This window comes from Staurois parvus, unplaced genomic scaffold (assembly GCF_062004578.1).
Source record: "Staurois parvus isolate SC_StPar_1 unplaced genomic scaffold, SC_StPar_1.0 ptg001253l, whole genome shotgun sequence".
NCBI lineage: Eukaryota > Metazoa > Chordata > Amphibia > Anura > Ranidae > Staurois > Staurois parvus.
This window is the reverse complement of record NW_028319049.1, coordinates 542,466-560,333: the sequence shown is the minus strand read 5'-3', so window position 1 is coordinate 560,333 and position 17,868 is coordinate 542,466. Positions and strand designations below refer to the sequence as shown.

Sequence of the window (17,868 nt, the reverse complement as noted above, 5' to 3'; positions counted from 1 at the left end):
ATGGTAGGGTGTTGTACAGACCGTGGTGTTGGGGGTGGAATGGTAGGGTCTTGTGCAGACCATGGTGTTGGGGGTGGAATGGTACTGTCTTGTACAGACCGTGGTGTTGGGGGTGGAATAGTAGGGTGTTGTACAGACCGTGGTGTTGGTGGTGGAATGGTAGGGTGTTGTACAGACCGTGGTGTTGGGAGTGGAATGGTAGGGTGTTCTACAGACCGTGGTGTTGGTGGTGGAATGGTAGGGTGTTGTACAGACCGTGGTGTTGGGGGTGGAATGGTAGGGTCTTGTACAGACCGTGGTGTTGGGGGTGGAATGGTAGTGTCTTGTACAGACCGTGGTGTTGGGGGTGGAATAGTAGGGTGTTGTACAGACCGTGGTGTTGGGAGTGGAATGGTAGGGTCTTGTACAGACCGTGGTGTTGGTGGTGGAATGGTAGGGTGTTGTACAGACCGTGGTGTTGGGGGTGGAATGGTAGGGTGTTGTACAGACCGTGGTGTTGGGGGTGGAATGGTAGGGTGTTGTACAGACCGTGGTGTTGGGGGTGGAATGGTAGGGTGTTGTACAGACCGTGGTGTTGGGGGTGGAATGGTAGGGTCTTGTACAGACCGTGGTGTTGGGGGTGGAATGGTAGTGTCTTGTACAGACCGTGGTGTTGGGGGTGGAATGGTAGGGTGTTGTACAGACCGTGGTGTTGGTGGTGGAATGGTAGGGTGTTGTACAGACCGTTGTGTTGGGAGTGGAATGGTCGGGTGTTGTACAGACCGTGGTGTTGGGCGTGGAATGGTAGGGTGTTGTACAGAGCGTGGTGTTGGGAGTGGAATGGTAGGGTATTGTACAGACTGTGGTGTTGGGGGTGGAATGGTAGGGTGTTGTACAGACCGTGGTGTTGGGGGTGGAATGGTAGGGTGTTGTACAGACCGTGGTGTTGGTGGTGGAATGGTAGGGTGTTGTACAGACCGTGTTGTTGGGGGTGGAATGGTAGGGTGTTGTACAGACCGTGGTGTTGGGAGTGGAATGGTAGGGTGTTGTACAGAGCGTGGTGTTGGGAGTGGAATGGTAGGGTGTTGTACAGACCGTGGTGTTGGGAGTGGAATGGTAGGGTGTTGTACAGACCGCGGTGTTGGGAGTGGAATGGTAGGGTGTTGTACAGACCGTGGTGTTGGGCGTGGAATGGTAGGGTGTTGTACAGAGCGTGGTGTTGGGAGTGGAATGGTAGGTTATTGTACAGACTGTGGTGTTGGGGGTGGAATGGTAGGGTGTTGTACAGACCGTGGTGTTGGGGGTGGAATGGTAGGGTGTTGTACAGACCGTGGTGTTGGTGGTGGAATGGTATGGTGTTGTACAGACCGTGTTGTTGGGGGTGGAATGGTAGGGTGTTGTACATACCGGGATGTTGGGGGTGAAATGGTAGGGTATTGTACAGACTGTGGTGTTGGGGGTGGAATGGTAGGGTGTTGTACAGACCGTGGTGTTGGGCGTGGAATGGTAGGGTGTTGTACAGATCGTGGTGTTTGGAGTGGAATGGTAGGGTGTTGTACAGACCGCGGTGTTGGGAGTGGAATGGTAGGGTGTTGTACAGACCGTGGTGTTGGGCGTGGAATGGTAGGGTGTTGTACAGAGCGTGGTGTTGGGAGTGGAATGGTAGGTTATTGTACAGACTGTGGTGTTGGGGGTGGAATGGTACGGTGTTGTACAGACCGTGGTGTTGGGGGTGGAATGGTAGGGTGTTGTACAGACCGTGGTGTTGGTGGTGGAATGGTATGGTGTTGTACAGACCGTGTTGTTGGGGGTGGAATGGTAGGGTGTTGTACATACCGGGATGTTGGGGGTGAAATGGTAGGGTATTGTACAGACTGTGGTGTTGGGGGTGGAATGGTAGGGTGTTGTACAGACCGTGGTGTTGGGCGTGGAATGGTAGGGTGTTGTACAGATCGTGGTGTTTGGAGTGGAATGGTAGGGTTTTGTACAGACCGTGGTGTTGGGGGTGGAATGGTAGGGTGTTGTACAGACCGTGGTGTTGGTGGTGGAATGGTAGGGTGTTGTACAGACCGTGGTGTTGGGAGTGGAATGGTAGGGTGTTGTACAGACCGTGGTGTTGGGCGTGGAATGGTAGGGTGTTTTACAGAGCGTGGTGTTGGGCGTGGAACGGTAGGGTGTTGTACAGAGCGTGGTGTTGGGCGTGGAATGGTAGGGTATTGTACAGACTGTGGTGTTGGGGGTGGAATGGTAGGGTGTTGTACAGACCGTGGTGTTGGGGGTGGAATGGTAGGGTGTTGTACATACCGTGGTGTTGGTGGTGGAATGGTATGGTGTTGTACAGACCGTGTTGTTGGGGGTGGAATGGTAGGGTGTTGTACAGACCAGGATGTTGGGGGTGAAATGGTAGGGTGTTGTATAGATCGTGGTGTTGGGGGTGGAATGGTAGGGTGTTGTACAGACCGTGGTGTTGGGGGTGGAATGGTAGGGTGTTGTACAGACCGTGTTGTTGGGGGTGGAATGGTAGGGTGTTGTACAGACCAGGATGTTGGGGGTGAAATGGTAGGGTATTGTACAGACTGTGGTGTTGGGGGTGGAATGCTAGGGTGTTGTACAGACCGTGGTGTTGGGGGTGGAATGCTAGGGTGTTGTACAGACCGTGGTGTTGGTGGTGGAATGGTAGGGTGTTGTACAGACCGTGGTGTTGGGAGTGGAATGGTAGGGTGTTGTACAGACCGTGGTGTTGGTGGTGGAATAGTAGGGTGTTGTACAGACCGTGGTGTTGGGGGTGGAATGGTAGGGTGTTGTACAGAGCGTGGTGTTGGGAGTGGAATGGTAGGGTATTGTACAGACTGTGGTGTTGGGGTGGAATGGTAGGGTGTTGTACAGACCGTGGTGTTGGGCGTGGAATGGTAGGGTGTTGTACAGATCGTGGTGTTTGGAGTGAAATGGTAGGGTTTTGTAAAGACCTAGGTGTTGGGAGTGGAATGGTAGGGTATTGTACAGACTGTGGTGTTGGGGGTGGAATGGTAGAGTGTTGTATAGACTGTGGTGTTGGGGGTGGAATGGTAGGGTATTGTACAGACCGTGGTGTTGGGGGTGGAATGGTATGGTGTTGTACAGACCGTGTTGTTGGGGGTGGAATGGTAGGGTGTTGTACAGACCGGGATGTTGGGGGTGAAATGGTAGGGTGTTGTACAGATCGTGGTGTTGGGGGTGGAATGGTAGGGTGTTGTACAGACCGTGGTGTTGGGAGTAGAATGGTAGGGTGTTTTACAGACCGTGGTGTTGAGGGTGGAATGGTAGGGTGTTGTACAGATCATGGTGGTGGTGTTGAGGTGGAATGGTAGGGTGTTGTACACATCATGGTGTTGGTGGTGGTGTTGGGGTGGAATGGTAGGGTGTTGTACAGACCATGGTGTTGGTGTAGATTGGTAGGGTGTTGTACAGATCATGGTGTTGGTGTGGAATGGTAGGGTGTTGTATAGACCATGGTGTTTGTGTTGTGGGTGTATTGGACGAATATCGCCATATCCAGATGAGTGGAACAGTAGATGGATATTGGAGGAGTATGAGGGACTATGGACAGACGAAAGGTAAGAGAGAAAAGTATGGGATAATAGACAAATATAGGGGTAAATGTCAGTCAGAAAATGATAGGGGTTGTATAAGTAAGGTCAGGGCAGGGCAGGGATGGAAGGTGGAGGAGGGTAAAAGTTGCACTTACTGTAACTTGACATTGGCTGACTCCAGGAAATGCACATCAAACAGCCAGCGGAAGAATAGGTCCAGACTAGGAGAGAATGGGAAGGACTGCTGTTAAGAAGAATATCAATAGATGGCACTAACCTGTATAGCAGTGTCACCCATATATCTGTGTAGTACCTGGTTAGGCCAAGAGAGGGCAGTATGATGACCATGAACACCAGGAAAAAATAACACTTGTGCATTGTTGTCCGGTTTTCGTTTGATCTGAAAATGAATCAGAATTATTAGAGAAGATGGATTAAGAAGAAAATGGTGGTCAGAGGGTGACAATGGTGGTCTAGGGAAGGTGATAATGACTGTTAGAGAAGAGTGACAATGGTGGTCAGAGGAAGGTGACACTGTTGGTTTTAGGGTGGCAAAAATGGTGGTCGAAGTAGGGGGCAATGTTGGTTAGGGAAGAATGATAATGGTGGTTGAAGGAGGATTACAGTGCTGGACAGAGAAGGATTACAATGGTCATCATATTAGAAAGAAAATGGTGATCGTATCAGAAAGACAATGGTGATCGTAGGGGAACAACGATGGTGATTGGAGAAGGGGGGCGGCAATGGTGGTCAAAGGAGGATGTCATTGGTGCTCAAAGGATGACAAGGATGGTTATAGGAGGGTGACAGTGGTGCTCAGAGGTGGATGACATTGGTGGTCAGAAGAGGATGATATTGGGGTGGAGGATGACAATGGTGGTCAGAGGTGGGTGACAGTGGTAAGTGGAGGATGACAACGGTGATCAAAGGAAGGTGACTAGAAGAAGATGATATTGGGGTGGAGGATGACAATGGAGGTCAGAGGTGGGTGACAGTGGTAAGTGGAGGATGACAATGATGATTGAAGGAAGGTAACTAGAAGAGGGTAATAATAAGGTTGCCAATGGTGGACGGAGGAGGATGATACTGGTGGTCATAGGGCAGTGTGGGTCTGTCATTTATGCAGTCTTCACAGTCAGCCCTTCACCTGGTCCACTGACACTCCAAGAACGCCGAGTAGTATACAATGAATGGCAGGCACACTGAGAATATCCAGAGCAGCAGAGTGGGCAGGAACTGGGTGATGACCGGATTCTAGAGAGAGTAGAGAAGATGTGAGAGCACCACCCTGCCCCACTGACCAATCTCACAGCCCACCCCACAGCAACCCACTGGATTGGATAAAATAAACACTCCACAGATATTACACGTAATACTGCTAAATGAAGGCTCATTTTCACAGATAACAGCCCTGAGGAAGGACATAGCTGGGGAGTCACGGACCAAGGACCAAGCAGTTCACTGAATGCCCCCAAATCCTCCGTGTGTCCACTCACCCTCAGATTCTCCACAGGATGAGTTACATTGAACCTGTCCATGGTGCTGACAATAACAGACGGGGTGGTCAGAAAGAAAAGCAGAATAAATAATGCCAAGTTCAGGCCAGCAAACCGAACCCACCACACAGGTCCCGACACAGCCAAGTTCTCCCTGCCAATGACAGAAAGACAAGGTCACTATACAGAATGGTCAGGAGGACAAGGACAGACATTGCCGCAAGTCTCATACCAGATGACGTCATTGGGTGCCGGAGCATAACGGACCCCCCACTGGTGCGAAAGAAGGACCGGAGTGACGGAAGATTGCTGAGGGGATCGCCGGCATCGTGGATGGACGTAATCCTGGATAATCCTGAGGACAGGAAATCGAGTTACTTCAATAATCAATGCCAAACAAAGTCTCCACCTATAACATTTAAATGGACTCTGGCTCCACCTATCACATAAATGGATCAGATGTAGGTAGTAAACAAGCTCCACCCATCAGATGTAAGAATAAACAAACAAACAAACAAACAAACAAACAATCTCCACCCATCAGACACAGGGAGTAAACAATCTCTGCCTGTCAAACATAGGGAATAAACATTTTATGCTAGTCTTGGAACCAGAATACATTGTTTTATTACCTCTGATGGGCGGAGTTTGTGTACTTCTTCATCTGGTGGGTGGGGCCTCTTTATTCCTCAGTCTAATGAGTGGAACCTGTTAACTCTATACGTTTAATGCAGAGGTCCCCAAACTTTATAAAACAAAGGGTCAGTTTACTGCCCTTCAAACTTTAGGGGGGCCAGATTGTGTCCAGTGGGAGTAGAAAATGCCCTGGAATCGCTAGGAAAAAACAATACCCTAAGCTTGGTGGTCAGTGGGAGGAACAGTGCCACATCATTGGTGTCAGTGGGATAATTAGTTCCCCATTTCTGGTATCAGTGCCCCGTCGCTGGTATCAATGGGAGGAACAGTGCCCCGTCGCTGGGATCAGTGGGAGGAACAGTGCCCTGCTGCTGGGGTCAGTGGGAGGAACAGAGCCCCGTCGCTGGGATCAATTGGAGGAACAGTGCCCCGTCGCTGGGATCAGTGGGAGGAACAGTGCCCCGTCGCTGGTGTCAGTGGGAGGAACAGTGCCCCGTCGCTGGTGTCAGTGGGAGGAACAGTGCCCCGTCGCTGGGATCAGTGGGAGGAACAGTGCCCCGTCGCTGGGATCAGTGGGAGGAACAGTGCCCCGTCGCTGGGATCAGTGGGAGGAACAGTGCCCCGTCGCTGGGATCAGTGGGAGGAACAGTGCCCCGTCGCTGGGATCAGTGGGAGGAACAGTGCCCCGTCGCTGGGATCAGTGGGAGGAACAGTGCCCCGTCGCTGGGATCAGTGGGAGGAACAGTGCCCCGTGGCTGGGATCAGTGGGAGGAACTGTGCCCCGTCGCTGGGATCAGTGGGAGGAACAGTGCCCCGTCGCTGGGATCAGTGGGAGGAACAGTGCCCCGTCGCTGGGATCAGTGGGAGGAACAGTGCCCCGTCACTGGTGTCAGTGGGAGGAACAGTGCCCCGTTGCTGGGGTCAGTGGGAGGAACAGTGCCCCGTTGCTGGGGTCAGTGGGAGGAACAGTGCCCCGTTGCTGGGGTCAGTGGGAGGAACAATGTCCCATAGTTGATATCAGTGGAAGTAACAGCGCCCCATCATTGGTGTCAGTGGAAGAAGCAGTGCCTCATCATTGGTGTCGGTGGGAGGAATAGCGTCCCATCATTGGTGTTAGTGGCAAGAATAACGCCCATCGTTGGTGTCAATGGAAGGAATACTGCTTTGTATTAGTGGAATGAAAAGTGCCCCAAGAGCCGGAAAAAAGCAAGCAAAGAGCCACATCTGGCCTGCGGGCCGCAGTTTGGAGACCGCTGATCTAATGGATAGCACTTGTTTATTCCTAATGGGTGGAACTTGTTTGTTCCCTACATCTGATAGCTACAAATGATTTACTCCTTATATCTGATGAGTGGAGATTGTTTTTCCTATACATTTGATGAGCGGAGCCGGTTTGTTCTACAGCCTGACTGGAGCCTGTTTACCCTATACATCTAATGGGTGGAGCTTGTTTACCCTATACTTCTAATGGGTGGAGCTTGTTTACCCTATACATCTAATGGGTGCAGCTTGTTTACCCTATACATCTAATGGGTGGAGCTTGTTTACCCTATACTTCTAATGGGTGGAGCTTGTTTACCCTATACTTCTAATGGGTGGAGCTTGTTTAGTCTATATTCTGGTGGTTGAAGCCTCAATATAGTATCTTCAATATACTGCGCTATGGTATACATTAGAGCTTTAGTGTGTGACTGTGGTGAAACAGTGATGTAAGTTCTGTCAGTGCAGAGACTGATGTGACTAGCTCAGTGTTTTCTGTACAGCACTGCAGAGTATGCCAGAGCTAATTAAATATATAATAATAATGTGTGATTGTGATGGGAACATTAGATTGTACATTTTTGTTTATTACAAATCTTACAAACATAATAAAACCATATTTACATATATACAGAATAAATAAAAAAATAGATAAATATATATATAATTAAACAAAAATAGCTTACTTCAGCATAGAAAACAGGAACGGCTTTTTTGCCAGGAAAAAACAAACAGAACCAATCATATTTTAATATTATAATGCATCTCAACAAACCCTAACTCCACCTGAACCCCCCCTCAGGCTAAGAAACAATTAAATATTTATCCCATACATGCAGACTTTTTCCAAAAATTTGATCTTATAAAAATCTAGGGGACATGAAAGGACAGAAAGAGAAGCCACGCCCCCAGAGACTGACAGACAGCAGCTACGGGGACCTGACATTCCTCCACGACCTTGTCCAGGCCCCCGGCCGCCACCTGTCCTTCTCAAGACCGCAAATTTTCTCAACCTTACATAGAATGTTGTTCACCACCACCTTGGCAGGGAGGATTTTTTTGCGAATGGAAACCTGACACCGTGCATTCCACGTGAAGTAACAGATTACAAAGCTAACTAGAAAAAGTGTCTCGAAATCAAAATCCTGGTGAGTTTGAAAAGCCCCATAAGACCATTCTGCATAATTCAAGTAGGAAAGGTAAGGGATACCCAGAGCCCCACCCACCCGCTTGTAGACTTCTACAATGAAGGGGCTCTGAAGCAAGAAATGGTCCATCGTCTCCTCCACCCCACCGCACTCCACTCTTGGACAACCACAGTTCTCCGCAGAGCGATGCTTCAGGTTGCCCTTCACATAGACTCTGCCATGGAAAGAGAGCCAGGCCAAATCCCAAAACTTTAAAGGGTTTCTCTCCAGATTCATCAAATGGAGACCCTCCCGCATAACAGGGCCTGGGCAATCCCTCAAGGCCAATGGCTCGCTAAAGGCAGATTCAACAGCCCTCCTCTCCAGGGCCTTCCTAGAAAGAGACTTAATTTCCTCCGCTGTCACTCTCTACTGCTGAAGCATTTTCAGGCATGGAGCAAAATCAGCCGGGAACTTACCACGTTGGACCCTCAGGATTTTCACTGGCCCACCATTCTCCCACCTCCACAGAAAAGGCCTAAACCAGGACTGAAAAACAACAACCAACCAAGGCGATTCCTCTGCTAGCATTTTCCAGTCCTGGAGTAAAGTCCAGAACACTTGACATGCTCAGGGTCTCTGCTACCAAGGAGGTCAACATAATATGACCTGGCGATTTCCAGGATCCCTGACTTGGCCTTTATCAGGGAACCTGTACTATCAACATGGCCTACAACTGATTTAACTGCTCTACTTTGTTTGCAATTCTAGTAAGGCAAGTGATATTTCCCATAACCCCTTTCCAGAACCAAAGAGGCATGCTTGTCATATTGACACTTCCTGAGCAAGAGTTTAACCTAAGAGATCGCCCCCGGATCTCCATTATTTGAGAAAAGTCTATCAAGCTTCCTTCACAGATGCTGGTAGGTGACATACTGTTTATTTCTTCCTGTGGCCTTGAAAAACTGAACGATCCTTCGTTTTGTAAGCGCCCACCACTCTTGACTTTCTGCTGCAAAAGTCCATGATCGATACCTGTGCCTGAAAAAAAATCCTCAAAGAACTCACCTTCACATCGTCAAGGAATTCAGCTTCCAGGTACCCCTCCCCCTAGGCGGTGTATTGGGGCCATACAGAGTCACAGACAGAATACAGTGATCGGAAAACTCCACCGCCTGACACACTGGTGCAGAGCAGGTGGAATTCCCCTTTAAAAAAAAAAAAAAAAAACACACACCTATTCTACTCTGACTAGCACCTCGCTGAAAAGTGAATCGCATGCCATCTGGGCAATGAATGTGCACATCAACCAGACCTGCCTGTCCAGGCCGCCACAGACCAGCCTGGCTCCTGTACCTTTCCTGTCCTTAGTCCTAGTGACGGTGTTAAAATCACCACCAAAGATAACTTGCTGGGCTGTAAAAAGGAAAGGCTTGATCTTCATGAAGAGGCATTTCCTGTCCCATTTTGTCTGGGGCCCATAGATGTTAATCTGGCGCAGGTCCTGTCCCCCCCCCCATGGAGATGTCTAAGACCATGCATCTCCCCATTTCTACCTTAATAATCCGCCGACAGGTTACCATGCCGGAAAAAAGTAACGCAACTCCAGTGTAAGGCTCGGCCGCAAGAGACCAGAGGGAGGAGCCACACCTCCACTCCTTGTTCACCAGATGAATATCTGCCAAACTAGACAACCTGGTCTCTTGCAAAAAGAAAAAATCAGCATCAAACCCGATGAGCAAAAAAAAGGACCATGTTACGAGCACTTACTGATTTTATGCTGGTAACATTAATGGTCGCCACCTTCAAAGGAGCAGGAACCGCCATCAGGATGATTGAGGTACACGTTTCTTAGCCTGTTTACCCCCCCTCCCTACTCAGAGACCCAACCTGCTTCAATATTCCTTGTGATTCCTCCTCCACGGAAATTAGAGATTCCTCACCAGAAGAGCCCTCACCTTCCACCTGAGAAAAAAACTCAAATGCATTTGACACATCCACCCTCACTGGTTCTGGAACACTGACATCCTTCCTCCTTCTCCTACCAGTTTTTCTTTTAGCCTCCAACCACTCCATATCCTCACTTGACAATCCTGAAGGCAGAACTCCCCTCCCCCCTGCCCCTTAGGACATCCTCAGACAAAACCCCCCCACTTCTCACATCATTCACCCCGCCTCCCACATCATTCACCTCCCATTCCACACCAGCCACCTTCATCCCTTTCCCCTCCCCACCATCATCAAATCCATCACCACTCCACCCCATGGCGTCTGCTGACCTCCAGCTGGCATGCCAAGGAAGAGGGGTCGGTGCCACCATACACGCTGGTCCAGCACCCTTCACTACTCTAGGAGGAGCAACAGCTTTAGACACAGACTTGACAGCCACACTTTCCAACACTGACACCTCACATGGCCTCACAAACACAGATTCTGACAGGACAGAGACACTAGGGTCCCCTGGTACAATCTCAGCCAACTCAAACTCTTCCCTATCCAAGAGAATGAATTCCTCCACTAACTCTGGCTTACTGTGCATAGCCTCGGGGCACTGGTTATGGGGGTGACCAATCTGATCACACAAGTTACACCTAATGATCTTATAGTCTTTAGCCAGATACCCCAGACCCTGACACAAAGAGAACTTCTGTGCTTTGGACAGGAAGAGCAGAAACGTCCTTTGGCTCCACATTTATAACATAGCTTAGGTTGTCCAGGGTAGAAGACGGTAATCCTATCTTTACCAATAAAAGCAGGAGGACGACAAATATTGGACAACATTTACACACACTCTCAACGTCATCGCCACCGACCATCCACCCGTCCATATTCCTCTATCACTTTTATCTTTTTTCAGAGACACAACGTTTCACCAAACCTCAGCCAAATCCATAAGTCCTCCGGGGGTATAGATTCATTCCTAGTCAGGATAGTCACATTTGTAATCAAGGTGATACTACCTTGGGAACAAGCCCCTTCCAGTCCGACAGGCCCCTATACATCTGCTCATACTGCTCCCAAAACAAATAGAGTAATTCTAGACGCACAAATTGCAAATCATATTCATAGGAACCCATCGGACTGATTAAAGCATAGATACCCTCAGCCTTAAATTCCATGGCTAGGATCCTGTCCACAACCAATCTCCTGATAGGTGGAAAACCTCCTCCTTCCCACCTGAGCTGCACCACATTCCTGCGTTTAAAGAAAGAAGGTGCGGTAGGCGACGACCCACAACTGGCTCCTCTTCCAGCAGCAGCATGACTTTGTCCCGACACAGCCTTAGCATAGTTCTTACCCGGAACAGATGACACATAATTGCCAGGTTTAGGCACATTTACCAGAAGATTATCCACCACCTGATCCTCCATCTTCCCCTCCAGCACAACATTCCCGCTCATGATACTCCCAGATGTACCACAACTACCAGCAGTTCATTTATCAGGTAAAGTCCCCTGTCCAGAAAAAACACCTGCTGTTTTAGTGTCCATACGTCACTCCTGCTCCACGGTCTTAGTGGACATGCGGCACTCCTGCTCTGCAGACTTAGTGTCTATGTGGGACTCCTGCTCCTTATTCTCACAACCAACAAGAACCTCTGTAACTGGATACCCACCATCTCCTCCTGCTTTCCTTGCCGAACACAAGGATCTGTCAGCAGATGCAATCTCTTTCTCTGTAGCAGTAACCACAGGAACGTCCTCCACACACTGAGACAGATTCTCCATAGGCACATCCTCACACGCATTTTCCTGAACTGTAAGAGTTCCAACATGTCCTCCATCAACAGACATTGTAGCATTGCCGCCATCTTGACCAGGCTTAACAAATGATAACTGCTCCACAACTTTCTTCCTTACAGGCCGAGGGACAACATCCTCCTCCTCATCTTCATCAGACGGGTCGGTGGAAAATTGGAACTTCCTGCCACTCAAGGGAGATTCCATTTCCTCAATGGCTTGCAGCAATCCGCCATTTTCCTCAACCTCCTCCTGAGATGACCCAGGCAGCTGGGGAGGAAGGGGGGCAGATACAGACTCGGATGCGACAGATCCTGAGACAGAGGTAGTACTGGGGCCAGCATGTGAAACCGTTTCCTTACCCCCCCATCCATATTGCTCTGATATCCGACCTCTGGCTGGTACTGGCGCAGGCACCTTTCTTCATCTGCTGGAACCTTTCCTCATTCTCATACTTCTCTCTGAACACACTGCTGCTTTCTTTCAGAGAAGTGACCAACTTCTCCAGCTTCTTCAATGCCTCCAGAGACTTAATTTAGGAGTCTTGCCTCACACTGCTCCAGGTCTTTCCATGCAAAGTTTTCTTTTTCCTGAATTCAGCTTTTAGGGCAGCAAGCTCCTGCTCCTCTTTAGTTATGCAGCAAAGTTTATTCACCGCTCTGTCCTGGAAAGCTGGTGAGGATTCACCCTGCATAGGGACAAGCCCAGGATCCATGACAGCTTGACCATGCGGCGTAGGCCTCAGCCCCTCTGGAGAGCCTCCATCTGGGTCATCCCCAGCTTCTTGCATGACACCTGGGGAGAAGCCGGAGGGAGAGCCCCAAGATTGGTGTCACTCCTGGCTGAGAGCACAGCAGAGTGAACCAACAGCACCTTGCAGAGTAGCACCACTTGCTGGAGAGACGGATATGGCTGGCTCAGCCAGGGGCGGACTGACAACTCATGGGACCCTCGGGCAATAGGGGATCATGGGGCCGTGTCCTTGCCCAAACTCAAAAAAGCCTATGAAAAAGGTACCAGGGGCATCTCATGGGGCCCCCTACTGACCCCGGGCCCTCGGGCAGTGCCGAGTTTCCAAATGGTCAGTCCGCCCCTGGGCTCAGCGTTCTCTGTATGACACTAATAGCGTGTGACTGTGGTGGGGACATAAGAGTGTAAGCTCCTCTGGTAAAGAGATTGATGTAAGCCATAAAATGTTTCCTGAATACGTAAAAATGCAGACGACAAAATATATAAAAAGTAAAAGATGGAATTTTCCTACCAGGTGCCGAGTATAATATAGAAAATACATGAAGCCAGTAAATTGGGTGATCTCTGCCACTCACACTGCTGTCATCCTCTCATCCTGGAAGGTGACAAATGCTGCACCCAGCCTCTTCAGGGGGATTCGGTTCCTCTCGGCTGTAAACTCATCAGTCAGCTTCTCCTCCAGCTCAGCATAATACTGCTCTGCCTCCACCTGGTAGAAAAGACGGGGAAGTGTGTTCACAGAAGACAGATACGGTACATTTGTCAGTCCTTACAATGATTTTATATTCATCTAAGAAATCAATTTACAATGTTATCACTACACATGAAAACAAGATACAGATGTAAGAAAATATGCCGGAACATGTCAGAGGTATAAAAGTGTATAATAATAAAAATGTATGACTGGAAGGACATTAGAGTTCAAGCTCTTCTGGTGAAAACTGATGTAACTGGCTCAGTGTTCTTTGTACAACACTGCAGAATATGTCAGAGCTATTTCAATGTATTATTATAATAACAGTGTGTGACTGTGTTGAGGACATTAAAGTATTCTGACTGGAGGGGGTGGGAGTCTCCGCTTTCAGAATACAATAATACAGTGGGACAGATCAGTACGTGAGTTTCTTTTGGAACTGTGTTGAGCACTTTTGGCCCCACAGATTTTAATGGAAGTGTCTGCAGTGGCATAGCGTTGTTTGTCAGTGCCCGTAGCAAGGCAAGCCAATTGTGCCCTAACAAAAGAAAAAGAGAAAGAGACAAAAGGAGAAATAGAAAGAGAAAAAGAAAGTAAAAAAGAAAGAGAAAAGGAGAAATACAAAGAGAAACAGAGAGAAAGAGAAATAGAAAGAGAAAAAGAAAGAGAAAAAAAGAAAAAAGAGAGAGAAAAAGAAAGAGAAACAGAGAGAAAGAGAAAAAGAAAGAAAAAGAGAAAGAGAAAAAGACAGAAAAAAAGAAAGAGAAAAAGACAGAAAAAAGAAAGAGAAAAAGACAGAAAGAGAAAAAGAAAGAAAAAAGAAAGAGAGAAAAAGAAAGAAAAAGAGAGAGAAAAAAAGAGAGAGAAAAAGAAAGAGAAAAAGAAAGAGGAAAAAGAAAGAGAAAAAGAAAGAAGAAAAAGAAAGAGGAAAAAGAAAGAGGAAAAAGAAAGAGGAAAAGAAAGAGGAAAAGAAAGAGGAAAAGAAAGAGGAAAAGAAAGAGGAAAAGAAAGAAAAAAGAGAGAAAAAAAAAGAGAAAAAGAAAGAAAAAATGAGAGAGAGAGAAAGAAAAGAGACAGAGAAAAAGAGAGAGAAAAAGGAGAGAGAGAGAAAGAGAGAAAAAAAGAGAGAGAAAAAGAGAGAGAAAAAGAAAGAGAAAAGGAGAAAGATACAAAAGGCGAAATACAAAGAGAAAGAGAAATAGAAAGAGAAAAAGAAAGAAAAAAAGAAAGAGAAAAGGAAAGAGAAAAGGAGAAAGATACAAAAAGGAGAAATAGAAAGAGAAAAAGAAAGAGAAAAAGAGAGAGATAAAGAGAGAGATAAAGAGAGAGAAAGCAAAAAAGAAAGAGAAAAATAAAGAAAAAATAACGAGAAAAGGAGAAAGAGACAAAAGGAGAAATAGAAAGAGAAAAAGAAAAAACAAAGAGAAAAAGAAATACAAAAAGAGAGAAAAGGAGAAATAGAAAAAGAAAGAAAAAGAAAGTGAAAAAGAAAAAGAAAGCAGTACTTTAAACGCATCCCACCCGATCTTCTCCGAGGACCTGGCTGGGGTCAGACTGTTGGGGGGGTCCAGTGTGAGCTGTGTTCCGCATCCTCCTCCCCCACTGCTTGAGAGTAGCCAGTTCCCCTCCCTACACATGAGCCGGACAGAGTGGGGAGCTGCAGAGGAGCCAGAACTGGGATTGGTGGGGTCCCAACTGAAAACGCTGCGGGGAGTCCGGACCTGGCCCATGGTGGAAATGGTGGTGGCAGCAGCACAGAGCCGGGCACCTGGCAGCCAACACCACAATTGGACGATGGTCAGTCACAGTGTGGGACTTGGGACGGCGCAGGACTAATTTCTGTGCCCCTTTAAATGTTTTCACCCGGGGTGACCGCCCTGGCTGCCCTCCCCACCGAGCATTTGTAAATGTGAAACTCAAGCCTTTCTGCGTGTTTCTGTGCCAGAACAACTGTTCTCTTCTGCTCTCCTCCCTTAACACAAAGACTCCTTGCTTGCATATCAATGCTAACTTTAAAAAATGCAGGTCCACATGCATAAAAACCTGCAAAAAAAAAAAACCTGCTTCCAAATCGCTTCGAAAACTCTCTGCTCAGGTGTGAATGGGGATAACTCTCACGCTATGTACAGAAAGTGTCTGCAAATCTCCCCGAAGGTATGCAGACAGAAAAAGTAAACTGACAGGGATTATAGCCCCACCCTTCTCCATCTACAACTAAACAAACAAAATTGGCTCTACAGATACTTAGAAGCAAAGCCATTCCTATAGCCAACATTTACATAGGCGTTATACAGTATAAACCAAAAGTACAGCTCCGGTCTGTCCCGAGACCCACATAAACCCTCACTGGGTGATGCACAGCTGTCAATCACACCCCACAAGGCATAGACAGCTCCGCCCTTTCTGGGACAGTCATGTGATACTGCTCTCAGCAGACAGGGGGAGGGGTTAAATAGAGAGGAGGGCTTAAATTCTGACTTTGCAAAAAGTCAACAGCTACATATCAGAAGCAGGAATGGCTAGTCGGCCCAGGTTGGGCATTTTGCTTAGTATGCAGACAAGGACGTTCACTCTGAATTCCCCCATATGTATAGTCGTTCCACTGCAGCGACCTAGAAAGTAACAGGAACAGCGATGGCAGCCCCGTATTCCCATGGATAGGGTCACTCTCTGTCCATTATTATTAGTCCTGCTATGCACTGGCACACTCACGGTCTGGAATCCGCAGCAGTCGCAGGGGCAGAGGCGGGCACACGGGTGAGTTTTTATTAAGATCTTTCCCTCATTCTGAGACTGTCCAGCGAAGTACATGCGACCTTTCATGGCACGCCGCCTGGGGAGAAGCAGAAAGATGGGTGACTTGTACAGAAGGAGCAAAGAGGGTGTAAGGGATGATGGAGCGTTTTCTCACCTTTCCGTGTCCAGTTTCATCAGCCGTCGGACGTCATAACAGAACTGGACATCGGTGACCGTACAGCTGGGGTACGCCTCACTGCGACAAGAACACATGGCAGGATCAGAATTGGGGGGGCAGAGAGGACCTTATGGGGTCCTGTCATTTATTGGGGGAGGGAAGAAACTACTTACTGGAAGTGTTTGGTGATAAGGGAGGAGTCTGATATTTCTCGTGGGATTCGGGTCACCATCAGTGTTCGCACCACCTGGGGAAAAAAAAGAAAGTGCGACCAATCAGAGGCTGGTGAGCAGATATTGTACAGGTCCATGGGTGGTGATGGTCCTTGAACACCAACATGAAGGTTGCTCTGTGCCAGGTGCTCGAAGCCTCTATAGACAACCCAATGATGGCGTCACACCCTCCTTACCTTGTCATCCTCCCGGTAATGTAATGAGGCCGAGTGATGGCGCATACAGAGGACGGTCAGCAGGAAATAGAGGAGAGCGAAGATACTGTGCAGCCAGAGAAAACGATCCCTAAAACGGGGACAAACACTGCCAGTCACAGAGCATTACCGCACCCCAATGTGTGTCCATCAACTACTCACTGCACCCCATTGTGTGTCCACCAACTGCTCACTGCACCCCAATGTATGTCCACCAACTACTCACTGCACCCCAATGTATGTCCACCAACTACTCACTGCACCCCAATGTCTGTCCACCAACTACTCTCTGCACCCCAATGTCTGTCCACCAACTACTCACTGCACCCCAATGTCTGTCCACCAACTACTCACTGCACCCAAATGTGTGTCCATCAACTGCTCACTGCACCCCAATGTGTGTCCATCAACTGCTCACTGCACCCCAATGTGTGTCCATCAACTACTCACTGCACCCCAATGTGTGTCCATCAACTACTCACTGCACCCCAAAGTGTGTCCAACTACTCACTGCACCCCAATGTGTGTCCATCAACTACTCACTACACCCCAATGTGTGTCCAACTACTCACTGCACCCCAATGTGTGTCCACCAACTACTCACTGCACCCCAATGTGTGTCCATCAACTACACATGGCACCCCAATGTGTGTCCACCAACTACTCACTGCACCCCAATGTCCGTCCACCAACTTTTCAGTGCACCCCAATGTGTGTCCATCAACTACTCACTGCACCCCAATGTATGTCCACCAACTACTCACTGCACCCCAGTGTGTGTCCATCAACTACTCACTGCATACCAATGCATTTAAACTGACTGCGCTCACTGCACCCCAATGTATGAACACTGATTGCTCACTGCACTCCATTGTATGAACACTGATTACTTACTGCACCCCAATGTATGAACACTGATTACTTACTGCACCCCAATGTATGAACACTGACTACTCACTGCACCCCAATTCATTTAAACTGACTACTCACTGCACCCCAGTGTATGAATACTGACTGCTCACTGCACCCCAGTGTATTTACATTGACTACTCACTGCACCCAAATGTATGAACACTGACTACTCACTGCACACCAAATTTACTCTTACAATTCACTACAGCCCAATGTATGAACACTGACTACTCACTGCACCCCAGTGTATGAACACTGACTGCTCGCTGCACCCCAATGTATGAACACTGATTGCTCACTGCACCCCAATGTATGAACACTGACTGCTCACTGCACCCCAGTGTATGAACACTGACTGCTCACT

The 17,868-nt window shown here is 48.3% G+C and overlaps 1 protein-coding gene across 3 annotated transcripts in view; it reads right to left on the bottom strand.

The window, feature by feature from the left end:
• TMEM63C (transmembrane protein 63C) overlaps window positions 1-17,868 on the bottom strand; it is a 40,225-nt gene that overhangs the window by 9,308 nt on the left and 13,049 nt on the right. For all 3 annotated transcript variants that reach the window (XM_089660584.1, XM_089660585.1, XM_089660586.1), the window contains 10 exons: window positions 16,575-16,683; window positions 16,339-16,412; window positions 16,163-16,243; window positions 15,964-16,084; window positions 13,133-13,266; window positions 5,277-5,399; window positions 5,045-5,198; window positions 4,696-4,802; window positions 3,862-3,948; window positions 3,704-3,769 (listed from right to left, as the gene is read on the bottom strand). In XM_089660584.1, coding sequence (XP_089516710.1) covers window positions 3,704-3,769; window positions 3,862-3,948; window positions 4,696-4,802; window positions 5,045-5,198; window positions 5,277-5,399; window positions 13,133-13,266; window positions 15,964-16,084; window positions 16,163-16,243; window positions 16,339-16,412; window positions 16,575-16,683 — 1,056 coding nt within the window. The remainder of the gene's footprint in view (window positions 1-3,703; window positions 3,770-3,861; window positions 3,949-4,695; window positions 4,803-5,044; window positions 5,199-5,276; window positions 5,400-13,132; window positions 13,267-15,963; window positions 16,085-16,162; window positions 16,244-16,338; window positions 16,413-16,574; window positions 16,684-17,868) is intronic.